Source organism: Balearica regulorum, chromosome 19, assembly GCF_011004875.1.
Source record: "Balearica regulorum gibbericeps isolate bBalReg1 chromosome 19, bBalReg1.pri, whole genome shotgun sequence".
Classification (NCBI taxonomy): Eukaryota; Metazoa; Chordata; class Aves; order Gruiformes; family Gruidae; genus Balearica; species Balearica regulorum.
In genome coordinates, this window is record NC_046202.1 from 9,461,206 (window position 1) to 9,487,930 (window position 26,725).

The 26,725-nt window shown below is 44.7% G+C and overlaps 2 protein-coding genes across 3 annotated transcripts in view; one reads left to right on the forward strand and one right to left on the reverse strand.

Annotated features, from left to right (window-relative positions):
• Window positions 1–10,372, reverse strand: part of MYBBP1A (MYB binding protein 1a) — a 60,424-nt gene extending 50,052 nt beyond the window's left edge. Inside the window, exons 1-11 of the mRNA XM_075771254.1 lie at window positions 10,160–10,372; window positions 9,877–9,972; window positions 8,970–9,053; window positions 8,522–8,596; window positions 7,979–8,086; window positions 6,790–6,980; window positions 6,333–6,500; window positions 5,056–5,173; window positions 2,367–2,656; window positions 1,337–1,444; window positions 594–719 (exon numbers count right to left, since the gene is read on the reverse strand). Coding sequence (XP_075627369.1) covers window positions 594–719; window positions 1,337–1,444; window positions 2,367–2,656; window positions 5,056–5,173; window positions 6,333–6,500; window positions 6,790–6,980; window positions 7,979–8,086; window positions 8,522–8,596; window positions 8,970–9,053; window positions 9,877–9,972; window positions 10,160–10,327 — 1,532 coding nt within the window. The 5' untranslated portion in view covers window positions 10,328–10,372. The remainder of the gene's footprint in view (window positions 1–593; window positions 720–1,336; window positions 1,445–2,366; window positions 2,657–5,055; window positions 5,174–6,332; window positions 6,501–6,789; window positions 6,981–7,978; window positions 8,087–8,521; window positions 8,597–8,969; window positions 9,054–9,876; window positions 9,973–10,159) is intronic.
• Window positions 10,373–11,248: 876 nt separating this feature from the next.
• On the forward strand, window positions 11,249–23,298 carry EIF4H (eukaryotic translation initiation factor 4H). 2 transcript variants are annotated; one of them, XM_075771546.1, is made up of 7 exons: window positions 11,249–11,405; window positions 17,063–17,244; window positions 18,234–18,298; window positions 18,408–18,507; window positions 19,174–19,239; window positions 21,122–21,280; window positions 21,405–23,298. In XM_075771546.1, exons 1-7 carry the CDS (start codon window positions 11,347–11,349, stop codon window positions 21,539–21,541), a joined length of 768 nt encoding a protein of 255 aa, XP_075627661.1. In that variant the 5' UTR covers window positions 11,249–11,346; the 3' UTR covers window positions 21,542–23,298. The 2 variants fall into 2 exon arrangements, with proteins under 2 accessions (XP_075627661.1, XP_075627662.1); XM_075771547.1 differs by lacking the exon at window positions 19,174–19,239.
• Window positions 23,299–26,725: the final 3,427 nt, after the last annotated feature.

Here is a 26,725-nt window from a genome sequence, read left to right on the forward strand (position 1 = left end):
TAACGTGTAGCTCATTGGCCTGGTGTCCCCAAGCACATCTGATGCCCCCAAGGACACTGACAATCATTCTTAGTTGCTTCCCATTCTATGTTCTCTGCTTTCCCCCTACTGAGGTTGGAGGACCAGCTTTGACAACGACCTAAAAGCATCTATGATCACCAACTCCATCTCCCCTAGTACAGGGAGGACTGCGAAGCCATCAGCAGCTCGCACGCACAGTGGACAGAAAGCCAACAGCAACCCACACAACCCCACCACCTCTCTCTTGGGTCCTTCCATTTCTAGCTTGCAATGGTGGCAACGGAAATCTTAGGAGAAAATGCAGTCTGAGCTCAACTCTATACCTACCTGATCATCACACACATTCTCAGCAGGTTTGCCATGCAGAATTATTTTCTTATTGGACAAAACTTAAGGATCTTTGGGAAACCCATCTAGGACCTCCTTAAAAAAAGCCATTCCCTGGTCCTGGAGTCAAATAAATGCTCCAATAGCAGCTCAAAATCCCAAACCTCTTGCCCTGACATTCACAGGCTGATCCTCAAGAGAAAAAAGAAATTTCCAAGCTTAAAGCATGCAAGCAAAATCCTTACCCAAAGAAGTAGTTTTCTGCCACTGAATGAGCCTGTTCATCTAGGGGCTCTGATGGAAGGACATTGGCCTCACATATTTGGGAAGTCTTTTTCTTAGCCTCAAAGAAAGCATGGAAGAAGCAAAACCTAGAATGGACAGAAACAAGAACAAAATTAAAAGCCAGCTTGGTTATAACAAAGCAAAACCAGCCCATGTGAGCAAACAAAATAGCACCACATACTCACATTTTTATTCAAGGATGTCCAATCACTGGAAAAACTCACTATTTACAAGAAGACCCTTTCCTCACAGTACACAGGGTAAGGAAGAGAGAAGGATGCTCAGGACTTCACAAAAGTGAAGTGCCAACACTTGAGGCCACACAATACAATACTCAGACTGTCAGATTTGGGTTATATTTTCCAAGACTTTTAAACTGACAGATAAATATTTATTAAGATCTGATGCAAAGATTACAAGTAATATCTTCAAGCAGTTTAGGTAACCAGGAACCTAAAATTTATTGAAAACAAATGGGACTAAGGTGATTTTAAGCACCTGAACTACTTATGACAAGAGTTTGTCCAAGTTTGCAGAAGGTATTTTGAAAATGGAACCTGGTCTCCTAAACGATTTATGTTATGGAATATTTCCACTACTGAATTTCCCTAGTGGCATGGGGACAGCTTACTCAATTACTGCTATAGAGCTAAACACAATTATTCCAAGCACGTGTAGCACTAAGTCTTTAAATCATTCTCACCTGGAAATGCTCATCACAAGGCTCTCTTCTTTTTTCACTGGACTTTCAATGATGTTAGCAAGTCGGTGGATGATCCATTTTCTTAATCGAGCAATCTTGTGTTGTGCTCTTTCAATAAGGAAGTGGACACAATCAGTAGTTTGAACACTATGCCGAAATAAACACAAACCACACAACCCACTGCAGCAAGAGGTGACTTTCAGATATTTAGAGACTTCATGCTAAAGATGGCAAAATTATGTAGCAAGAAAGCAACAAGCACATAAGAAAAGATCTAATCTTCCCAAGTTTACTTTTTACTATGCGTAACAGTCTGTTTACCCCACTGAGGTACTACAGTTTAGCAAAAAGCACTTCAAGAATTACAGTAGTCAGCAGAGTGAGGTTATAGGTGCACAAGTAACGCATAGACATACTGTTTTAACAGCTTACATCTTCTTTGGAAGAGGCCCCCGCAAGTAAACCAGTACCCACAGCACCAAGTTGTGGGTATTCAGCGAGCAGCAGCACCAAGGAGGATAAAACTTTCTCTTAGGAAGTTTTCCTAGCTAGAAATTGCTACAAATGCCTATCAAGGATATCAGTATTTACAGGCTACTTTTGAGACATGCTTTGCCGTGGGCCAAGGAGATGAGAGCGCTCAGGCCAGTTTAATAGTCAGATAAAAGGGATGCACAATTCCTACAAAGGCTTGAGAGTCTGTAGTGAAAAAGGAAGCCACTGGAAATTTTTGCCAAAGCAGTTATCAGGGCTAGAAAAACAAGAGAAAAGGTTTCTTTGGTCATCCGGTCTGCTTTGGTCAGGCAGGTTGGTTCTCACCATGTTTGCTCCTATTTGCAGAACTGAATTTTATCCCAGCAAAAGAGTTGGATGCTGGGGCTAAACCTTCAGGGACAGAGGAAACAGACCAAGCAATAATTGTCAACTCATGGCAAGGGAACCAGCAAATATTGGCTGTCCAAACCAGACTTCACACACTCTAACCACAAAACAGAAAGAGAAGAGGAAGGCACACCACCTATACACTCACATGTTTACATTGTCCTGGTTGTGTTTTTGTCGGTTACTCGAGAAGTCTAAACAACAGTCCAAGTCAGGCCGGAGGAACATGTCTTCGAGCCAGTCAATGTATTTTTGCAATGCCACTGGCTGCAGGTGTCTGACTACCCTGGAAGAGCTGGACAACACTGGATTGCCTTGATTGGTGAGAGTAGAGAAGCCGATCAGCACTGCCAGCTGCCTTTCTGGGTCATCACAGCTGCTCAGAAATTCATCTATATATGTTTCCATCTCTGGAGCAAACTTAAATCGGTCTGGAAGCTGAAAAACATGGTCAAACAGGTCAGGAACCTCACATTGAGTCTGAGTGTCTTTATAGCACTAATCACTTTAGAGATTTGACTGCAGCAAGTAAACTAAAAGTCACATGCCTGAACACTTGTCATTAGGCATACAGCAGGTCATCAGTTTCATCTCATGGTCTTCCTCACATAGGAGCAACCACTGTAAGCAACCAAAGAACCTAATTTCATGTACTAATTTCAACCCTTTAACTTGGACTTGCCCAAACAGTCTGGCTTCAGTGGGCTGGACCACATGCTGCCCAGTTCAGCTAAGCTCCTAGGCTGAGCTGCTCTAATTTGGAGTGAAAACCCAGGATGTTTCTCACATCATCTGCCTTAGACTTTCCCTCGATTTGGAAACTCCTCCACATTGATCCTGGTCTCATCTAGCAGCCCTGGAGCTTGCTGACCTACGGTGGGTAGAATAAATCCCACCTCCTCTCCCTGGTGTCTCAAGAGTGTTGAGGCATTCTGAAAGGAGGGGGAGTTGACATGTTTAACCTAAAAAACATTGCTGTTTTGCGCTAAGCCCTATCCTTAGTCCTGCCACTGATCCGCAAGGCATACAGCTGGCAGGCTGCTGGCCTTGGAATGCTATCCAGCAGCGTGCAGACCACGAGGACATGTCCCATCTCACCACACATCCCATTTCCTTATGTTCTTCCATAGCCCACAGTGTTCAATCCCACTCATTTGTTCTGGAAAAAAACAAAAGCATAACTGGAGAAACCTTGAAGGAGGCAAACTGTGACCTCATTCCAAAAAATGCAATGCAACTTTCGTAAATTAGTAAAACAACCTGTTTGGTATAGTATCATGATCAATACAGTGACCTGGCAGAAGCAGAAACAGTAATAAAAGTCTAGGGAATACTGTCTTTTAAATAAAAGGGTTATAAATTCATAATTAACTACAAATGCATCCAATGATCACACAAAACACAACTTAGCAAGCTGCTGCTTCCGCTGTTGGAGAACTCAATACTTGTGCATCAGTACGAAAGCTGGGAGAAAAACTCCAGGAGAGACCGCTGTAAACAGGCTAATAACTCACAACAGAGGTTTCATCAGTCATCTCCCAACTAAAGCAAATAAAGCACATTTGCTCCCCTGTTGAAAAAGTGGATTCGGGAAGATAACTGTCAGTAAATATCAGACTCAAGCTTTGTCTAGTTCCACCTCCAACAACTACCAGAATCCCTTAAGAAATTACAAGATAAGAGTATTTGCTTTCCAAAACAAACAACAGGTGACAAGGAACAAAACAAAACAAACCCACAAAACCAACAACAAATTCAAACTAAGATCTTTTCTACTTCCTCATCACCAACAATATTAGGGGTTTCTCTTTCCATTTAGTCAATCATTGTCTTCAGTGAATCCGTACATTTCAGACAGGAATTAAATCAACAAATTTTTTGAGGCAGATGGAAGAACACAGCCTAATTCACTGGGCAACAAGCATAAAAAAGCAAGAAATGGGAGAACGACTAAGTCAGTGGGTAAATCCCAGAGAAAGCTGGTCCATACAGGCAGGCTCCACGGTAAGTATTATTTTCAGAGCAAACCCGCCCATCTATCGCTGCTTTGATACCAGAACAGAAAAGCTGCAAAGTACTATTCCTCCCAAGAGATGGCAATGACTTTTGGGCCCACATGAGGAGGCTTAGGATTATGTTACCACATAAAGACAGGCCAAAGCCTATTTTTCTCAGTATTCCCCTTTTATTCTTCCTCCCTTTATTGCAGGGCTGTGTTGTTTGCTTGCCTCCTGGGAGGGAAGGGGGAAGAGGAGTTCCAAAATCCAATTCCCAAATAAAATTTGTGCTTAAACCTCAGACGTGCTTATTGAAACAAGCACTAACGTAAACAAAAGCATGAGTTGTCCCTTTTTGTCTTTGCCTTCAAATGTTCGTGCAACATCCAGCACAATGACAGACAAAAAGGAGCTTCTGGACACGCAAAATCAAAAGGACTGTCAAAGGATGACATATGACATTGTCGATGTGCCGAGGGCTGCCCTCCCTCTGCTCCCCCCATCGTCAGAGCTTTCTCAGCAACACCAATGAAAGCATTGTCAGAGCTTTCTCAGCAACACCAATGAAAGCAGGTGGGTCAGTGCTGAACAGTTTCAAAACCCTTAAAATAAGTCTGACAGAAATACACAAATAGGCAATGACAATTAAACACAGTCTATAATCAGCCCACTGCAACCAGCGGCCATACAATAACCTTGCTTTTAGTAAGAGTCCAAGGTCTAAAATGACATAAACCTTTTTTTATACAAGACAATGTGAAATTAGAAAGGGGGGCAGAGAGAACTTCTGCTCAGGAGGGGGTCTTTAGCCATGAGCACGAGTACTTTCAGAAGACCTACCTGAGTGGTTACCACATGTTCTCCATAGTGCTGCATCACCTTCCCTTTGAGAACCATCTGTAGCTGATCCAGAGACAACAAGGGGAGAGCACTGCCCAGCAACCGGTAGCACATGTAACTGAGTGGAAGAAAAGATTCTCAAAACCAAGCTACACACAAGGGTAAGAAGTGGTGGGGCAGGCTACATGGAGCACGCAGGAAGGCAGAAGTCAAAAATTAATGGATCCTGTGTTCAAAAATCGCAAATTTACTTAGTTTTGACAACAACTTGCTGTCAAATTTGATCAGATTTGTCCAATGGGTTCAAGACTTACTAGACAGACAGCACTAGCCTGCACTAGCCTAGCACTTTCTGCAGGAAATGAGGCTAAAAAAAGCAACACTTTTGAGCGTACAAAGGGTATTTTCATACCTACGCAAGCCAAGTAAAAATAAAAACAAGACTTAAACTGCTTAGGCTTAGAAAACAGTTTTCTTTCACTGCGATACTCATGTAACGTGCTAAGACAATTTTTCATAGGTGCACCTCTACAACTTTTAACCTCTTGATCTAAGAAAGATTTAAACCTTGCAACAAAATTCCAATTTAAATTATGCTCCCCCAAAATACTCCCAGATTTATATTCTGGATTTTGCAGCATTTTTATACAGCACGAGTCTCAAGAGACAACTTAAATAGTCCTACAAAGATCCAGTATTAGACTTGGAAAAAGAGCTGAAATAGCTACCACTAGCATGTCAGCCACAGCCATGTTCTACTTAAAAACACAGACCATGTCAGAATCCAAACATAGCCAGGCATTTTCATCGGGTCCATCCCACAAAGCACAAGTCCAGCAGTACTGGACACAAACTAAAGAACTAGGGTTTGTCTACACAGGAGCTGTGCCTCTTAAACCACACAAGCAAAGCCGAATGACTCTCCCTCTCAACCACTTAGAAAGGGACAGTACAGCTCCTCTGCCAAGTCTTGTAGGAGCATGCTATAGATTTAAGACACCTTTATGCCCAACGAGGTCCATCACCTTTATATGCCATCCTAGTTAAATTTAACCTCAAATTTGTTATACGTCACAATTCTAAGAGAAATCTTACTAACTCCTGGATTTAGGTTCCCTATAAAATTTCTCATGAATGCCTAAATAATCAAAAGCAAGTGTTCTCATCTTGTTCATGAGAAACCACATTCTCCATCCTACCACAGGGCAGCAGAAAGAATGGGGCAAGAAACAGGAGGATAATACGGAAAACAACAAACAATGTATCTCAAAACAAACCTCACGGGTCCCGATTTCTCCTTCAACAGCCCATTCTCCACACCTTCTTTCCAGAACAGTTCAAAGACACCTTCCTTCAGTGAAACTTGTAGCAAATCAAACACTACACTGGGCAATTTCTTGTCCTTCTTCTCAGACTTGGCAGCACTTTGCAGAAGCTCTACAAGTCTAGAAGAAGAAAGAACATAATGTGAGATCTGGCCTGAAAGGGGACTGCTGAAGGCCAAATTCATCCTGCTGAAGGACACAGAACATTTCCTGAACAGAGCAGGCTGGGCCTCTTGGGAGAAACGACAGAGCTATTAATTTAGAAACCTGCATAACAGTTAGCGCCTAACCCTTAACAGCACCTGCACTAGCAAATACAGGCAGGTATCAGAATGAAAGCCACATTTCTCTTGCTGCTAGCCAGGAGACCGAGAATACTGCATTTAACGCTCCTTATTTAAGAAGTTACCTGGGGATATTTTCCTCATTTACAACAGTAGGTGAGCCAAACAGCTTCTTCAGATTTTTAGGTTTCAGAACACTTGGGAATTTCTGTATGCCCACAAGCAAAAGGTGCAGGTTCTCTGGAGACGTGAAGGCTGAAGCGAGGTCACTTTGCAAGATGCCAAACAGGACTTCCTCAAACACAGTTTCAGGAACCTAGACAGGAACAAAGGTGACAGCATATGAGAAACACGCTATTATATTAATAATATTGGTATTTTAGGGCATTTTACTAAAAACTTGCAGTGTTCTGGACACTTTTAGAAATAGTCTTTATGGTGACACAACCAAAAATAAATAATGGATGTGTCCAGTACTGCCATACAGTCCCCAGATACTTTAACCATGTGGAGCAGGACAACACATTGTCATCAGATAACAATTCTGGTCAACTGACTCCAGCTGCGATTGTTCTCTTGCTGTCCGACTGCTCCTGTCTGTACAGCCGTTCAGCCCAGGGAGGAGGAAACACTCCTGTATTAGCTTTTAATTACATTTACCAAAAATAAGTTACTTGTTTCAATAGAATTTGCTGGTAAACAACTGTGTTCAATGGTTTTAGAGAAAATTGGATCCAATGTTTTCATCAATAAAATAAGAAAAGCACAAAAACTGCTTTAATTTGTATTTTTTAAAGATTGGATTCAAAATACATTTAAACCTAACATTAAGACTAAATGACACAGAACACCGTCGTACAAAACATTATTTAATTTTGATTTAACACTGTTGGCCTTCACATCTACAAATATTGTCCACAAAAAAGAAGGAAATAAACAAACTCTCTTATTTTACCATATACTCCATATCCCTACATCAGCCCAAAATTCAACCTTAGGCCCAGGCTTGGTGCATAAAAAAGGTTTGCTGTCCAGAGTTTTCAGCATACTTCTCTTCAAAAGAGAAGAGGGTCTCACGTACCACCTGAACCAGTCAACTGGGAAAAACCAGACTACAGGATTGTGCATGATGAAATCAGATTACGCTAAACAAGAGCATCCTTTCCAGAATAAAAGCATCTGCCCACAGACAATATAGGAAACAGCTCCCACAGTTTAAACTCACTCTTTCACATCCCCTTTAACAAACTAAGGAAAAAGCAGTCCCAAAGCAAAGTCCTCCCTCCTCCCACCCACCACGTGCTGTGACTATACCTCAGACATGATGTCAATAAGAGTTTTGCGAGGGAGATCTCTGAGGTGTGCTTGGTGATGTGCCAGCTGCTGGAGAAGCTGGATGCTCTCCAGCAGAGCTTTCTGGTCCTAGAAAGGAAAAAGTAAGCCAAAACCAGAGTACATATATCAAAGATTAAGCTGAAGGCTCAGGTAATAATCCACTCTTGAGACCCTTAAATCTACTTGCAGTAAGAAACCTACACAATTCCTTCCTGATAGGCCGCTCAGTTTTCCCCAAAATGGTGTTTTCTGGCTGTATATGACAACAGATCCCTTCCTTCCAGGAGAGGTAGGAACCTCCTGTACCATCTGACACTGTTCCTACATTCTAGTCAGGAACAGACATTTAGAAGACACAAAAATTCTATGGATAATGCAAAAGAAATGAACTGAACTTGATGCTTCAAGTCCCATCTCATCTGCTGGCCAATGACCCAGCCTTTTTCTCTAGACACTTTCTCTTTCCACTTCAGACAGCCCCAGAACCAGTACCCACAAACAACATAACAACGGTAATGTTACCTTAACAAGCCGGCCAGACTGAAACAGAGCCATAACTCCAAAAAAGTTTCCAAAAGCAGCATTTCTCACAAGCTTCTGAAAAGGAAAAAAAAAAGGGGGGGGTGGGGGGTGTAAAAATCCACTTTATTTAGATTTCACATTCAGGTACAGCTCTGATCAGTGGAACATCTAGCCTCGAACACCCTGCCACATGATAACACACTGAAAAGCAACTCCCTGCACTATGTTTAAGAGCAACTGTCCTAGATTATCTTTCTGTTACACAGATGAATCTCAGCTAAAACAGGGCCAGATGACAATGTCATCAACTTCCACAAATACTTCCGTTATTTCATTACAGTCATTTGCCTTAGCAAGAACCCCAGAACTACAGTATCCAGGCACCAACCCTTCAAAGAATAGGGAACGGTTAATTCAAACTAGCTGTTGGTCAATGCTGCCAACTCACCTTTTTCACTTTTTCCAGATTGTGTTTTTCTTTTATTTGTTCCAGGACACTGCACATTGGAATTTCCTCAAAAGCCTGTAAAACCTGAGGAGATGGATGGAATAGCTCAGTTTGCAGTTCTTCCATTTTATGAAGTTTTATCAAATTAAGCCGAATTAAGAGTTAAACAGTTGTTCAGCACAGCAGCAGATGCTTTACTAGCCCAGAAAAGAGACAACTACATCAGTACAAGATGTGTCAGAATATGAACTAGTATAGACATAACTATACCTGCTGATATTCCTTTTTTTTTCTTTTTTCCCTCTACATGATATAGCAGGATTAATAACAAGAACATTTTGCTGCAACCTCAAGACCCCGTAACACAAGCAACAAAACGTTTCATCATGGGCAAGGCCTGATCTAAGCGGGAAGAACACAGGCTCTTCTGCGTTATCCACTTCTTAGGCGAGACGAGGTCGGATCCCGCCGGTGATCCCAATTGCTGGGACTCTTAGCTATGTTACAGAGTCAAACAGCACGGAGAAAAACAACTCTGGAGGGCGTGTTAACGGGTTGCCTTTTCAGATCTCCCACAAAAACAGCCCAACACCAGGAATAAGCCAACTTTAAGAAGTCAGAATAGTTCTAAACACAGCATATATAAAAACCTGGACAAATTTTGGCAATTAAGGATGGTTCTTGAAGCAAGCCAGAATTCTGTCACACCAGTGGGGCACTGGTATAGCTTTATAAGCGTACTGCTTCTAAACCAAACCAGCACCATTTAAAACCACGCAGTTTGTCTCCGCTCACTGCAGGAGTGGGAGGTTGCTGGATGGGAGCCCTGCAGTCTCCTCATAAAGAGCAGAGCGGGACCCCGGGCTGGCGAGGGGCCGCAGAGCGCTCTGCTCTGGGTAACACCGACCTGCGCCAGGGCCAGGCTGAAGCCGGGGCGGGCGGCCTCACGGGTGGCTCCCAGTCCTTCCACCAGACGCCTCAGGGTGTACTTCAGCTCATCGTCCTGCAAAGAGAGAGACCCGGCTCCGGCGGTGACCGCGCTCCTCTCAGCCCAGCGGGACCCTGGGGCGCCCCCAGACGCGTTTCCAAGCGAGAGCGGCGGGGAGGAGAGCGGCGGGGAGGAGAGCGGCGCCGACCCGGTGCCTCCCCGCACCCACAGCCCCTCCGGCCGGCCCCGGCGCCCGCCTCACCTTCTTGCCGTCCCGCAGGTGCCGCAGGAGGTTCTCGGTGGCCGCCAGCCGCACCTCCTGCTCCGGCTTGGCGATGTCCCAGAAGAAGTCGAGGAAGGCCCGGCCCTGCCGCAGCACCCCGCGGGGGTCAGCCACCACGCCGCCGCCCTGGCCCTCCAGCTCCGCCATGCCGCCGCTGCCACACGTGGGGGCCGCCGCCGTCCTCCGCCCGCCCCGCCTCTTCCGGGGCAGCGGGGCCGGGCCTGTCAGCCGGGCCTGTCAGCCCCGCCGCGCTGCGGCCGCCGCCTGCCCTCACCGCCGCGGCTTCTCCTCAGCGCCCCGCGCTCCCCTCAGCGCCATGTTCCCCTCCCCGTCTCCCAGCGCGGCACGCCCGCAGGCTCCCTGCCCTGCCCCAAGGGCTTCCTTTGCCCCTCTCCCGTGCCCTGGTTAGCAGCTCCGGGGGGACGTTGGAATCCTCTCCCCGCGGGGAAGCTGGAACCCTGCGGGGTGAGCGGGGCACGGAGCGCCCCGTCCGCTCTCCTGAGACACGGCGGTCCGGCCGCGCAGGGTCAGCGGACACCGGGCGCGTTGGTCATCGCGTGGGAGTCTGTATGTGCTGTGGGTTTATCATGAAACCTGAAACAATGCCCCAGGAGAAGGGAACAAATCAGTTCGTGCAACGAGTACGTTTTAAGGGCACCAAGAAACTTTCGGTTGCAGCCCATTATCTTTATTTACAATAAAACGCAGCACTATTTCCACCTGCCATGCAGAAACCGCACGTTTGCCGCGTTCCTTCCGCTCTCCCGCCTCAGGCCAGTGGCAGGAGCGCAGAGGATGAGCGCAACGAGGCACCTCTGCCCTTCCTCTCACCCGCAGCGCCCCCGACGCGATCTGGGGACACACGCCAGGCCAGGCACCGACACACCGGGCCGCCTCGGAGCCAAAGGCCTAGGCTCGCCTCACCGACGAACGGCCAGCCCCGGCCCCGCGGCCCGTACGGGACCCACCGCGGAGGCGCAGGCAGAGCCTGTGACGGCGGCGGGACCTCCTGACAGGCAATAAGGCGGACAGCCCCGACGGGGCGGGGAGCTGGAGACAGGCACCGCGAGGGGCAGCCCTGGCCCGGGCTCCGCCGTATATAAGCGGCGCGGGGTCCTACGGGTGCGGTCCTGTCACGCTCGCACGGGGAGGAGGCTGAGGTGGAGATGGCGGATTTTGATCCTTATGACGATCGGGCCTACAGCAGCTTCGGCGGCGGCCGGGGGTGAGCGCGGCGCTGCGGGCGGCGTCAGGGTCTGGGCCGCTGGAGAGCGCCGAGGGCTCCCCCCCGGAGCAGGGAGGGAAGGAGGGAGTGACGCTCCGCGGCCCCCCCACCCCCCCGGCGGGCGAGTAGGGGGCGCGGCCGGGCAGGGCCTAGCCTGCCCCTTTCCCTGTGGAGATGGCGGGCGGGCACGGCGGGGGGGCGGGTGGAGAGAGGGACGGAGGGGGAACGCTGCTTCTAGGAACCTTTCGGGTCTGTCTTGCCCTGCTGCCCGCTCTTTCCCGGGGAACGCGGTGAGCCCGGCGGGGCGCGTTTCCCTTCGGCCTCAGCGGGCCCGCTTTGTGAGGCGAGGAGGAGACTGGTGCCCCGGGAGGGGGGAGCGGCCGTCCCCTCTCTACGCGGGGCGAGTGCCGCAAGGTTTAGGGCCTGGCGGCGTGGAGCGCCGGGAAGGGGCGGGAGGAGGAGGGTGTCGCTGTGTTCCCGCCGGCCCGGAGGCGGGGGGGGGGAGATTTAGGGAGGTGCTGGGCCAGAGCCAAGGTAGGCCGTGAGGAGCTCCTGCAGGGACTGACCGGGAGACGGGAGGAGGGAGCTTCCCGTGAAGGACCGTAGGGGGGGGGGGGCGAAAGGCCCCTGTTCCGGCGGGACGAGCTCCGCACGGCGATGTGCCCGGCGGCGGGGGGAGCTGCTGCGGCGCCCCCGAGAGCGGGCAGCATTGTGATGCCTGCAGCGGGGAGGAAATGGGAGGGCTTTGTGGTGCCTCCGGGCAGGGAGGGCTGTGAGCCGCCGGCCTGCGTTATCCGGGGCTCCGGGTGCTGACTCCAAATCTCTGATCCTTAGGAATAAGGCTTGTCTCATCTCCGTTTCTTTACTGGAGAGTGCGTATGGGGCGGGGGGGAGGAGGAGCTACAAAAGCAATAACCAGCATTTGTGAAGTTTGTCTTAAATCAGGTTAAGAAGATGCAATTAGTGATTGACTTTGTTTTGAAGATTGGTGCTATATAAGTTTCTGTGTGCACTAAAACGGTAGGCATAAAACTATGAAATAAGCTGTCTTTGCAAACAAATCTTAATGAGTATGCTATCTTATAATCTAATATTCCAAGATATGTTTCCTGACCAACAGTGTTCTTGTCCTTTCTTGTTCTTAGAGGAATAAATCAGTTTTGTTTCAGGCTGTTTAGGCAACAGGGAGGAGCTACTGCTCACCTTATAACAGGAGTAAGTTTTCTTGTCTTTGGAAACACTCTGACACTTAAGCTTTGTAAGCTCACTTTTATGCATGGATACCCTTTGTGTCTAAAGAGATATCCCAGAGCAAATGGATGATGTAGCCACTTACGGTTCTGTTATTTCTTAAATTCTGTAACAGATTACCTTGACAGAAGCCTAAAGTGGCACTTGACATCTCATAATAAATTCAGATGTTACTATACAGTCTGCCCTAGTCAATGTAGGCACGTTCTATGAAGTAATAAAATTAAAGTTAAAATTTTACTTTCATATTCAGATTTCTTTAATAGAGTACTTAACATGCTGCCAGGCAAGATGTGGATGCTTGTTTTGGTGAACTAAAGGTGTCCTGCTGATTAGTAGATGCCTCTGCAGATGAGAAAATATACTTCTTCTGAATTAGCTGTAGTTTTAAGCCTCAGATACTACTATTAGAGTGCAACTTGTACTTGCATTTAATTTATCACTATTACTAGTAAGTTACTAACGGCTAATTCACAATTTCAGACCTTAACAGGTCTCTGTGCTTTGTTTAAAGTCTTGTAATATGTGTAGTGTCATGAAAGCATGACTATTCTTGAAAGTTCTCATAAAGAATCCCATGTTAACCTAAAGTGACTCCTACTCATTTTTTGGTCCTTTAGGACTGTAAAAATAATGTAACCTCAGTTGAGATGTAATCATTTTACTGGAAATGGCATTTTGCATAGCCTTTGGTGTGTATAGAGAGTGAACATAGGATTTAAGTGTGACAGAAAACAGTTGTTCCCAACAAGTTCTAACATATGTAAGATGTCTGCTTCTTTCTCATCGTCTTCAAAATAATGGTGGAAGAGCAACAGAATATGATTGTGGCATGATGAGATAGGGGATTTTGCTAGTGCACCGTTCAAGAGCTGAAGCATAATATTATGGTATGCAAAAGTCACTTTATTCTAGTTGAGGAACATGCTGCTGACTTGAATAAGAAAAGCTTTTTGGTGAGTGTTTTGGAGCACAAAAATCTGTACTTAAGCATACTGAGGCCTAGCTTGAAACTCTGAACATCTGTAGAGCTTCTCAAAGTTGGAGGAAACTGAGTATTTATCACTCCTGACTTGCCAGTAGGCTGTTTATTTTGGTGCAGCTTTAAGTGCTGGGCTTAAGTCTGGGTACCTTAATCAAAGGTTAAGATTCATCTGCTGAAGGTAGGTGAAAATGGAGAGCTAGTCTTTATCCTGCTGGCATTTTGGATCCTGTGTCTTACCCATTTGGAGTTAATAAAGTCCCCTAATTTTTAGGCTTGGGTAAGCTTTTTTAAGATGTCTGATGCTTACTGTAAAGATATACTGGATTGCTTGAATAAATTTGGTGTATTTAGAGTTGTGGCATTGGAGATTCTCAACAAAAATTGGATCCTGCTGAGCCTTGTGCTGCCTCTGGTAAAGCACCAACACTGGAATCCAGTTAGGTGGTTGCCTCTCTGCTGTGCAAAAAGATTAAAACAATAGTTCTATGTTTATCTTTAGTGAAAGGCTATTAAACTAGCTTTCAAAATAGTCTTTGTTTTGAACTTTTGGCAGATAGTGTTTTCTGGAGAGAATAACTAAACTTTCTAAAAGAGTAGCTTCCAAATGATAGTTTGCTTGTTCTTTCACCCCAATATGGCCTTGTGATGTCATTTAACTCAGTCCACTAGAAAGTAAGTCTAGTTATAGGGATGTTTGCTTCTGTGTTTGCTAGAAGCAAGCTTTTCTCTGTAGCTTTCTGCTTTGTTTTTCTGAAAAAGAAATCAAATAGTTATCTTTGAGATTCCCACATTAAGATGACATAATTATTACTTGATTGTGTCTGAGCAAAAGTTACACTGAGTGGGAAATGAAGATATTCATTTAACACTTTGGTGTGTCCCAGTTCACTTAGTTCAGAAATGTTTTTAATTACAGTTGACTTTTGTCCTGTTTTGTTACAAATAAAGAGCATCTTCCTTCAATCTCATTGTTTGGTTACTGAAGTCAGCCTTTTTTTTCTTTTATTTCACTGTTTCAGTGTTGAAAAAATGTAGGAAAGCGTAGAAACAGTTTCTTTTTGTGTTTCTATACCTGGATTCTGTAGGAAATGGAGTTTGGAACCTAGTTGTTGACCATTCTTCATATGGAGACTAAAAAACCAAAAATACAGTTATATATTTGATAACTCAGGCCTTAATGATCAAATTCAAAGAGAATACTTCATTTTCTGACTTAATATGAGTAGGGATTGCACAATAGGACCTGGATTTCCATACACGCACCCTGTGAAGTTCTGGTATGCTATGGTAGAAACAAGGTTTGTCTGTAGCCCAAAAAATTCTTTTGGGGATTGCTAACTTGAGGGTGTGGTTTCAGAAGCGGCTCAAATTTATCTGAGTAGAGGTTGCTGTTGAAAGCTGTAGTTCGAGCCCTTGCTTTCGTTCTCCTTCCTGACTTGGCAGGAGTGCTCTTTGCAGCTGTCCAGATCACCTTGTTGAGCTGGCTGAGAATTCAACGTCAGGGTGAATTTTCAGGTGAATCAGCTCACTGAACCAGATGACTGGCAGTCCAAGGAGCATGGTGAGAATGTGTAGAAAGAGGGTATGCTCCTTTTAAACTCAGCCTAAGCAATTTTGATGTTCCTATAGAACATAAAAATTAAGATTTTTTTTTGGCTGCAAATTTATATTATTAGCTGTTTGTAAGGCCATAGATGAGAATTAAGAACAGACGTGGAACTGATTCTACATATTACAGCATTCTTTAGAAGAACAACTCTGCTTTCTGGGAGTTCCTCCTTAAAACTTAGTTTTGTGAATAAAGTTAATTCTGCTATGCATACACAGCACCCAACTATAGCAGCTTTAGTTCTCAAGTATGTTTTTGACTGAGTTGTTAATGAGATGAAGGCAGATGAGGAATATTGTCAAAAATGGTAAAATATGAACCTGGGTGGACACTAATGAAAGATATGTAGGTTGTGATTTAAGTACATTTAGCAGCATGCCGATAGTGTCGGTGACAAATTACTCCTGCACGGAGCTGCTACCATAAAAAGGAACAAATGACAGGCTTACCCAGAAAGAGTTAAGGAATCTTATTCAAGATTTCTGCATTATCTGATTCATTAGTAATAAAATATTTATTCTGGAATGAAAAAAAAGGCAGACAAGTACATTGCTTGCCCAATGGATTTTCTGGCTGCATGCAACCAGCCTGACTAAAAGGAAGAAATAAAATTATTTGACCTTCTGTATTTTAGGTAGGACTCTGCAGAAATCTAATTAGTCCATGTCACACTAGCAAGTCCTGGTTTGGTGCAGTTTGTGTTCCACTGTGCTTTTAAATGCACAGTGAGCCTCTGGGAAAGGGAGCAGACATAAAGAAAGCCCAGGAAAAGTAAGGTGTTGGAGAGCACATGGGCAGAGTAGTAGGTAGGCACCTCAGGTAAAAATCAAAGATTGCTTAGATGGGGTAAATGGTCTTGGACCCAGTGACAGTGGTGTCCTGTCATCTAGGAGTCCAGGAGCTATCACATAAGGTTGCCTTGTGCCCACAATACATATCTTGCTTTCTGTAAAGATCAAAGTTATCTTTAGAAGATTAGGCTCTACGGGAAACTAACACATACATGTGTTACATTAATACAGTAAAGAGTTTGGCTGGTACAGTCTAGTTCCTCAGCAACCAATGCCAATAGCCTTAGCTGAGACTGAGGGCAAAGATAGGAAAAGACAACCTAGTTTACCTCAGTCTGTAATTTGTGAGACATCTGAACAGCGCTGACATTGGTTTCTCTGCCTTAGAACACCTTGCTCAACCAAGTTTTTTATTGTGTTCAATTCAAAGCATTCCAGTCCAGATATCTGACAGGGCAATAACTTCAGAGTTCGGAAAAGATGTTTCTGTTAAGCTAAATGCTGCTCAAATAATTTAGATGATTGTGGAGTAGATGTTGATAATATACTACTTAGTTAAAAGCATTGGATCCAGCTTAATTTCAGGATAAGCTGAAGAGCCTGTGCCATGCAAGTATTTCTTCACTGCTATAAATTATTCCTAAAATCTAGGCTAGGATGTGTTTTTTTTAAAAAGTAATGGTTCGGAGTAGGGGACAATAGAGATAGCCTTATGTTGTTTTTCTTAACTACTTTGTCATCCCACAGTCCATTCATCCATCACCTTGTTACTGACTTCACCTGTAATGTATTTCAATATATTGTTCATTTGTTCTCCTACTGAAGTACTGCATCAGTAATACTAGAAAGGAGGTGGCCAACAGTGAAGGTGGCAGATATAGGCAAAGGGAGAGAAAAACTAACCGAAGCTGTGGAAAAATCCACTTCCAAAAAGTCAAATGGCACCTGAGCAGTGCTATACACTATATTACTGGCTGCATTGGGAGTCAAGTTCCAGAGACACTGTACTTTCTTTCAACAGGTCTCGTGGTGGCGGCCTTGGTTCCCGCAAACAGAAAGAGCTGCCGACAGAACCCCCTTTCACAGCGTACGTGGGAAATCTACCCTTCAACACTGTTCAAGGAGACATAGATGCCATCTTCAAGGATCTCAGTGTAAGGAGTGTACGACTAGTCAGAGACAAGGAGACAGACAAATTTAAAGGTGAGTGTTCAGAGTTGTTCTTGTTGTAGATGGCTAACTGGTAGGAGAAAATTAGGTACTTCTAAAGCTACTTTAATGGGGAATTTCAGTCTCTAAAGCACAGTTAGCTTGTTGATTTGCATTTGTTCTTTATGTCGACTTATGCAAGTTTACTAACAAATTTACTAACAAATAAAATCTCATTTGAATGAGATTCACTGCTACTTCCATCATCTTAAGATACAGAGTGACCTGAGTGGTAAGAGTCAGTATTTGCCCTGCCATAAAAGGACTTTCTCAAACCTTGCTGTCTTGTACAAATTGTAACAAAGCTGAAGTGTCTGACCTACTTAAGATCCATGACCTTAAGTGTTGAGTACTTACACAATCTTCCTTTACTTCAGAAGACTCCCATTGCTTCAACTCTATCTTTTTTAGTAGACAGGGAGAGAAAGTAAGTAGGTAAGCCATTCAGACAATTGTTTTGGAGGATGCAAATCCAATTTCCATTGGAATTGGCCAGTGGAAAGGGAGTATATTTGTGAGTTACTTTTAGGGGAGACAAACGCATAACAGAAGATCTCAGAAAAGGAATAAATTCACTAAATGATTGGATGACACAAAATCGGACTGCTGGCCAAGCAGGTACTTCAGTTTCTTGTTTAAAAACACTAGTAACCAAACGTCAATATTCAGCTAAATAACTGTCTAAAGGCATAGATCAAATCTAATCAGTAATGAGAACCCTATGGTAAAGGGAATTAATCAGGCTTTTAGCATTTGCGTAGTGCCCATACAGATTTCTGTTTCAGGATTTGTGCCATTATTAATAAGCTTACGTAAATGCATTCATCTTTAATGATGTTTGGTTTCTGAGTTGTGTACATCTTGCACTTACCATATTGTAGCTCATCTTTGAAAGAGAAGGGAGGCTATTAGCAGATATGCAGGAAGAGTAGCTTCTTACAAAAAGTAAGTGCTGGTATTAACTTGTGAGGTTCTTCTTGCAGGATTTTGTTACGTAGAGTTCGATGAAGTGGAGTCACTCAAGGAAGCTCTTACGTATGATGGTGCAGTAAGTATACTTGCAATTAATTTGTGAAATAAAAAGATAAGCGCAAGTCTCAAAGACCTTGGCAGCCCATATGGTACATTCTGAAGAGATTCTCCCCTTTATTTAACAGCTTTTGGGTGATCGATCACTCCGAGTGGACATAGCAGAAGGCAGAAAACAGGATAAAGGTGGCTTTGGCTTCAGAAAAGGTGGCGGGCCTGATGACCGAGGTGACTTCCATTTTTCTGAATAGCTTCTTAAATATAATGGTTGTAGTTATGACTTCTGGTGCTAACTAATGCTAAGACAAGGCATGCAAGTAAACATGAAGATTATGTAGGAATGAGAAATTTTATATGTGTATACATGTTTCTAACCTAGCTGCCGCCGCTCCTGAGATGTCTGGAATAGGTGCGCTTTGTGTCCAAAAGCTGAATGTGTTGTCACTCCTAGCCCAGGAAGTGAGACCAATACCCGTAGTACTGCGCAGTGTCTTGCAGAGGACAATCATAAGCCCGACAGTCTGATCTGCTACTATTTTATTATGATGTTAGAAAAGTGAGTAAGCTAAGTAAGCACAAGTATACATATATTTATTTTGAACTACCTCCTGTTCCAGTGTAAAAACAGGTTTTGCTTTAGTTGAAGCTTAATTGAATTAGACTCACAAAGGTTTCCATCCAATGTGTATTAGAGAAACTTTTCTGACAGTTTATTCTTGGTTAACTTAAACTGATCTTTTGTTCATGTGCAATGGAACTCGGTGGTACTGAAACGAAAGGATTTTCCAGCAGCATGACTTTGGATGTTGAAGGACTGAAACTTTGGTTTGGTATCCCCTTGCTCAGTCTTCCCCACAGCTTCAGACCTGAACACAATTGTGGCTTTTTTCCTAGGAATGGGAGGAGGTTCCCGAGAATCCAGAGGAGGTGGATGGGATTCCAGAGATGACTTCAATTCTGGTATCAGTATTAACGCTTATACGGATAGGCAGCCTAAAAGGCTCAGAAATGTTCTCATTTTCATGTCAGCTACATTTGTCCCCATTGCTGTTTTTGATTGAATCTACTGTATGCCAACTTTGGGCATCCTGCAGCTGCAGTGGGATTCTTCAGGGGGAAATCTTCCATTGTCTGATAACAGAGGAAAGAGTCTTGTTTGTCAATCTTATGAAACAATCCTAAATGACAGAATACTTGTTCAAATGTAGCCTATTGTGTCTAGGTTTTAAGCATTTCTCAAACACGAGGCCAAGTACATTTCTGAATAGTAGCAGAAACAGACAGATCATGTGGAAAAGCTGATATTATATTCTTTCAGAGCAGAGGCTTTCACCTTCTTAAGGAGATGACATCATTACATGTGTATCCCTGAAGGAACTGACTTCTCCAAAGATGTGTTAGGGTTCCAAAGCACTTCTTAATGCAAAATGTTCCTAAACTTTTAGACCTGTTGCAGTGATGCAAGTTGCAGCAAATGACTGAGCTTGCTGAGTGGAAGGTAGTGATGGAGTTTGCTCTTGACTTCCAGTCAGTTTCTAACTATTAGAATCCAGGGTGACATTAACACAATTGCTTTTGTCCTCTGAAATAGTGGGTTTGGTCCATTTTCTGATGGGGAGATGTTGGCAAGTGCAACTTTGCAATGTCTGGTCTCTGCGTGAGTGGAATGGACAAAATAGAAGGAGTGATAACAAAGTGTGCCCTTGCCACTAGCGTGAAAGCGAAGCATGGTGCTGTAGAGAGGAGGCTTGCTACAGCGCTGTGCTTAACCTGCCTTTGTAGCTAAGCGTTCTGGTGTCATAGCTTTATACCTTTTTTGGCAGCTTCTTCAAATGCAGACGCATTTCAGCTTGTTAGATGCTGGACAAGTGATTTGTGAGCCAAGTTTAGCATTTAAGTCTTAGTTGCTACAGAAGCTTTTCTTCTCAGGTTGTGCAACCTTGCTCTGGATCAAGTCTTTAAAGATGGTTGTTTGGCACTGAAGTAAGGGACAGTTCCGCAACTCTGCCAAATACTGAAGTGGAAAGGAAAATCTCAAGTGGGAGCAAAACAACTTTCTCTTCCAGGCAGCTTCTGAAAAACTGAGTATATTCCCCTTGGGTGTGCAGTTGGGCTGAAGTATCCTCCTCCCATTGAATGCAGATGATGGGGGCTTGGCGAGATGCTCTAGGATAGTCATTGGTACAGACTGGAACTCTGGCCAGTGACAGACAGTTCTTGATTTTTTTTTATACATAAACTGAAGAAATGCAGTCAGTTTCATATCTAAAGTCTGAATTGTTTTGGGGTTTTTACAGCTCTTTAGTAAATGCCTGGTCAGTTTATAGTACAACTAAAAAGCCTTGGGGTTTTGCTCTGTTTTTCAAAGGCTTTGTTTTATAAGGACTATGTATTTGACTGCTCCCTAGCTATTTTCCCATTCGCTCTGCTCCTGCAGATTTCATGCTAAGGCTGTAGCCAGTGTGATCTTCTGGCTACAGAACTACTCAGTACTTCTAGTGTTGTCTCTGAATTCAGCTAATGGTGTTAACAGTCTGAAGTTGCAGCTGAAGCTCATACTTTAAGCTCACTTGATGACCCACTCTCCAGTACTCCAGTAAGCCTCTAGGTGGATAAAGTGGTTTCTCAACTTGGCACAGTATACTTGGTTTCAAATGGAATCTGTATGACTCTTCTAGAACGTGTTAGATCTGTGAAGCAATCTGCCTACAGACAAAGGCTCTCAGTGCATCATCTTGGACTGACAGCAGTGACTTGCAAGGTTTTCCAGTCATCCAGATAAAAATCTAGATTAAAAGCATTGCAAAATGTGCTCTTTAAATTCACTGTCTTCCGTCTTCAGGATTCAAAGATGATGACTTCTTGGGAGGCCGGGGTAGAGGAACCCGCCCTGGAGACCGGCGACCACCAGGTGCCTCAATGGGAAGTGGTGGCACTGGTCGCTTCAGAGATGGGCCTCCGCTTCGTGGATCTTCCATGGATTTCAGAGAGCCAACAGAAGGTAAACTCTTTAGCTTCTGTAATTCAGCCTTCCTTCATGAAGGAGACTCTCTGGCTTTCTTTGTCAAGTTAAAGCTACTACCCTTGACAGACAGATCTTACAACCTTAATGTTTTCTCTTTCAGAGGAAAGAGCACAGCGACCTCGACTTCAGCTCAAGCCTCGAACAGTTGCTACTCCCCTCAATCAAGTAGCCAACCCAAACTCTGCTATCTTCGGTGGAGCCAAGCCCCGAGAGGAAGTAGTAAAAGAGCACGACTGAGTTTGGGGTTGAGAGGGAATGGGGAGGCGGGAGAAAAAGCAAGACAGTACAGAGTGACTAGCTCTGCTGGAATGTCAACCCTGCAGTTTACCATTCCTGCCATCTGGCATTTGTCCTCTTTGAAACCGAAAACACAGAGCTTGTGAATGCATGTCAGCTGTTAACAAGTGGTTTTTAGTACGTTCTTGGCTTTGCTGTATCTAGTGCCGGCTTTGTGCTGAGTTTTTCCTCTTCTGTTTCCTTCCAAGCAGCACAGTTGCCAGTAGATAAGGCAGTGTAGCTGCTTCCACGCGTGTGGAGGTCTCTGGACAAAGGTGCTGCTTCGACTTCTTCCTTTCTGGGTTTGTTTTACTTTAGAAGCACAGGTTAGACTTAGTTACTGCCCTGTATTGTTTCCTTTTACTTCCTCAGTGCTCCTCTTCTGACCTGCATGTGTTGTTCTGTATTGCTGTGGCTCTGAAGAGGAAAACTGGAGAGTCCAGATGAGTTGAACAGAGAAATTTACAGTTCTAACCAAGTAGTGAAATACCATCTATGACAATTGGTGATAGAGGTACTGTACACAGCAGAGCCCCTTATAAACCTGAGGGGGATAACTACCTTTTCACCCAGGTTACCAAGAAGTATCAATTTAATCAATGCGAATAAAATTGGCTGACAAGAACCTGGTGAATAGGTGGTGGAGTCAGCATGGGTGAAGTGTCTGCCAGCAGACTCTTGCTGGTGGCTGTCTGTTGACTTCAAAAGGGTATGGTACTGCACCTCTAAAGTCAAGGTTAGTGCTGCAAAAATGTGCCTCTCTGAGCACAACTGCTCACTGGCTCTTTCTGAGTACACTTTTTTGGGTTTTACATGTTTGGTAAATTTTTAAACGAAGTTTCTACAAATAAAATTGACTTTTTTATTTTTGTTTAAGGAGTGTATACTTTGCCATGCAGTATGTAATCGCCATTATCCCCTGTATTTCTTTGCCCAGTGGTGTACAGTTTTAAGAACTCTGCTTTCAGCATACCTTGAAAATGGGCAGATTAGAAATCATTCTGCTATAGATTCTCTTCACGGAGAAGTTTGGGTAAAAAGCTTCTCTAATTGCTGTATCTCTCTTCACTTGAAATGTTCCTTGGGAGTGTTGTGCGGGAGGAGAGAGGGGAGGCTGGAGCAAAAGGAGAGAGATGGTTAATGTTTAAAAACAAACCCTGGATCTATAACACTGAAGTGTGGATCTGTCCAATGCATGAGAAAGTCTTGGGCCCCTAGCGCTAGTGCTGACAGCTCTCAGATAAACCAGCCAGCACACCAGAGTACTCGCAGGAGGAGTGTGGAAGCATGGCTGCTTCACTGCTGGCAGCACTGCTAGTAGTGAATTTCTTCCCTGGAGTTACCTTTGTAATGTCAGAGTCCCAGCAATTTACAGAACTACTCTTTCCTTCCTTCTGCCTGTCACTTAATCTGCTTCTGAGATAAGAACCATTTGTCTAACACTAATACTTAATTTAAGACAGACATGCATTTGTGTGGTTGTATTCCAAACCAATAATTGACCTATTTACATCTTCAATGTGGAAAAGATTTTAAGAACAAATTCCCATATAAAAACTCACCTCTAGTCAAGACAGTTGACTTTTAAATGTAAAAAACAAAAAAAAAAAAGGAAAAAGAATTCCAAACACTTAACACATTCTGCTCATAACAAAATAAATTTATGGATATGGTATTTTGTGAATGATCTTTTAAATAAAAGAAAACATTAAGTAATATTTAACACTGGTCTTTATTTGAGTCTGCTATAGCATGTTTCTCCCTCCCCTTGTGTTAATTTGGAAATTTGCTTCCCTCGGTGTATGGGGAAGCAGAACCAGACCCATTCTTGTACAAATAAGGGGGAGGAGGGGAGGACTCAGGACACAAGTAGGAATTGTGCACAAGTGGAAGTGAGCTCGAGTGTAGCTTCAGTATTGCCAAGGCTGCTCGGCAGGACGGGAAGTACTAGAGCTGGCCGGTTGTGCAGCGCTTGGGGCTGTTTCCCAGGAGCTGGGTTCTGCTGCCTTCTGGCCGGATCCCCCGCCCAGACCAGGGCAAAACGCATGTCCTCCCCGTGTCAGTAGTGACCAGGTTAATGTGGAGCTTGTGCTAAGACTACATAGATCAGCTTCCTGCTGTCTTGCCCAGTTCCAGCTCTTTCAGCTGACGTGTCCCACTAGATGTAACTCTTGGTGAGGCTGCTGCCCGGTGTCTTTGAAGCGTATGCATTCTGCAGGGCAAGGTAAAAGAGAAAGAGCCATGTTTTTATTGAGCAAATGTGCTGATCTTCCTGCCAGTTTTACTGCTGCCCTAGCATGCGAAGATGGAGTGTTCTGCCTTCCAGCTGCCTGGTCCACACTCTAGACCTGCTCTTAGGACAGCTTGAGCAGAGAATCCAAATCCTGCTCTGGAGCCACCTGCGCCTGGCTGTCCTGTGTGAACGATAACCTGGGCTTCAGATGCAAGAGCAGGGCTAGCTGGGGTGGAGATGGTGTCTCACACCTGACGGCGGAAGCAGTAATTTCATCACTCCACACAGAGGAAAGTAGCTGTGATAGGTGAGACAGGTAGAGAGGTGGAAAAGGGCTCATTCCTGTAAACATTTTCCTGTATCTGCTAATCTATCCTAATATTTAATATTTTTTTTTTTTTAGTAGCTCTTCATATGCAAACATTAATGCATTGCCTGGTTTCTTTGGAGCATTCTGCTTCCCATGTGGCTTAGGGTCAGGCTCCTGTACTTCTTTTTCTTTTCCCCCTTCAAAAATTTAATTTATTAACATTTTCCTCTACAGAAGCATATCAAACTAACTTGTGTCAACAGTTGACAAAACTATATTTAATACACGGATGTGGCATTTAAGTTTCACAGGAGATTATGCTTCCCACCAGCAAAAAGCAGTTAAGGTTTAAACTGTAACGCTTAATTTTACCTGCAGCTTAAAGCTAAGCCTGGCATGGCAAAGCCTAGACTGAGGAGGTTACCAGCAGTGGTAACAAACGGATAATTCACTTTGTGGCTATTCATCTTGTCACCACGTTATTTCTAGTAGCTGCGCAGAGCTTTTTCAAACTTAAAACCCAAGTCAGGAACGCAGCAGCCAGGTTTTGGCATGGAAATGGAATTAAGGCATAGCGCTGCTTTGCTCCTGCACAAAGTGCTGGTTGCCTTGCTGCAGGCGGGGAAGGCTGGTGTGATGTCTGGAAGAGCTGCGGGCCAACGTGCAGGAGTAAACCGCGTGCATCTAATGTGCCACAAAACTCCACTGTCAGCCACCAAAAAATGAACCCCGCTGAGCTCCCAAGCCCCGCGTGAGTTAATCCCAGTCCTCTAGCGGCAGCGACCGGTGCTGGCGCTGGTGTGCTGCCAACTCACTGGACCATGCAAGTGCGTAACGGCGTCCGGGGGGCTCTTTGTGCTTGTGGTGGTGAATGTTGTTCTGGTGGCTGAAGAAAGGTGGAGGAGCGTTCCCACATTCAAATGATGGGCTGGTGATAGAGCCAAGTGAAGTTTATGCTCTCGAGGGTGGCTTACTTGCCTTCCTAAAGTAGCAACGAGATGTTAACCTGCTGCTGAGATGTGCTGGCACTACTAAGGGTCTCCAACACTGACCGTGTGTTTCTGAAGTTCTGCTGGGTGTCCCAGAGCAGGTTGTGACAGAGTAGAGCGCTTGTGGCCAAGACTTGCCGTCCCAGAGTATTTTTCAACTTGTCGTATGAATTCTGTTACAGTTTCAATCCTGACTTTAGCACGTAGTATAGTAGGAGTTTGCTACCTGTAGTACTAGCTGCTGACTTGTCCTCAGAAAAGTTGATAATATCTTGAGAATTTTAGTGCGAATCCTGTGATATTGCAACCCCTCCTTTTTTTAGAAAAGATTTAATAATAAAGCCAGCACCTTTTGAAATGCACGTGCGACCCCTTCATCGGAGCGGTCCTGTGTAGCACCTTCCAGAGCAGCCCTTGTCCCGCTGGCTGCTTTGAGCAGAGCGTTCAGAGTGCGCGTTTGCCAGGAGCATCCCTCTTCTCCCGGAGCCTGCTTTGGACAAAGGCTGCCTGCGTCAGGTGTGCTCCGGGCAGCGCAGTCGGAAGCCAGGCGTAGATCACGGCGTGTTCTACACCCACCTCGGTCCTTCTCAGTGTGTGGAAGTACGTCTCGTGATTATTCCCGCAGCAAGAACACGGGCGATAAGCTGTTAACTGCGAGCATCTTTACATCTGTGTTAAGTTCATGTTTTACATTCTGGTTTCTGTGTTTCGCTACCAGATGAGAGCGAAGGCGCTGAAGGCATGGGGCTGTTCGTACGTACCCCGGCATATTCTAGCGCAGAATCAGTTACCTTTGTAGATCTCAAGGGCAATTCTCTGGACTGGATTCTTGGGATGCAATTTTGTAGGTGATGCTTGCCTTGAATTTTTAGAAAGGGGAGTTTCTGTGACTGAAAAGGAATTTGATTTCCGGCTGAGACTGGAATTTGCTAATCTGGAGGCTGGATTCCTCCTCTCACATGCCACTTATCCGCCACAGGATTTTTAGGAATCAAGTATATTCGAAGTGGCAGAGGGCCATCTTTTATTGAGTGCACACATTCTGTCTATCCAGTCTGCAATTTATTCTGTCATTTGCGATACCACTCACTATGGCGGTAGTAACCCAAACCGATTAGAAGCATTTAAAATGGTGTAACCATATTGTTTGACCTTGCTTTCTGAAAGGCTTTAACCCTTCGGCGCCAGACGCTCGACTCTCCAGCCTGATGCGCACGAGTAATCGCAATATCCTGATGACACTGTACGGTCCGGACTAGCTGGAGAGACGTACAACCAACGCCGTAGGTGTACAGCTCGCACCTACCCCCCGTGCTACGGAGCTTTGCTGGTCCCTGCCGTCTGCTCACTTAAAGCCAAAGCTTAGACGGGCGCAAGCAACGGGAGATCAGGTTCCGGTTGCGCATGCGATGTCACGGTGCGCGTGCCGTGTCGCTGTTATTAGGTCTAAGATCATGTTCCTCATCTTACTGTGGCTGTTTGGGTGACTAAACCTAAAGCATTTTATGGTTTCCTTTTCCATAGCTGCAACGACTGTTACATGACGTCGCCTGCTCAACGGCGGGTTAATTTTAACATCGGCTTCCCTCATTTCTGTCCCCTTTGCAGCAAAA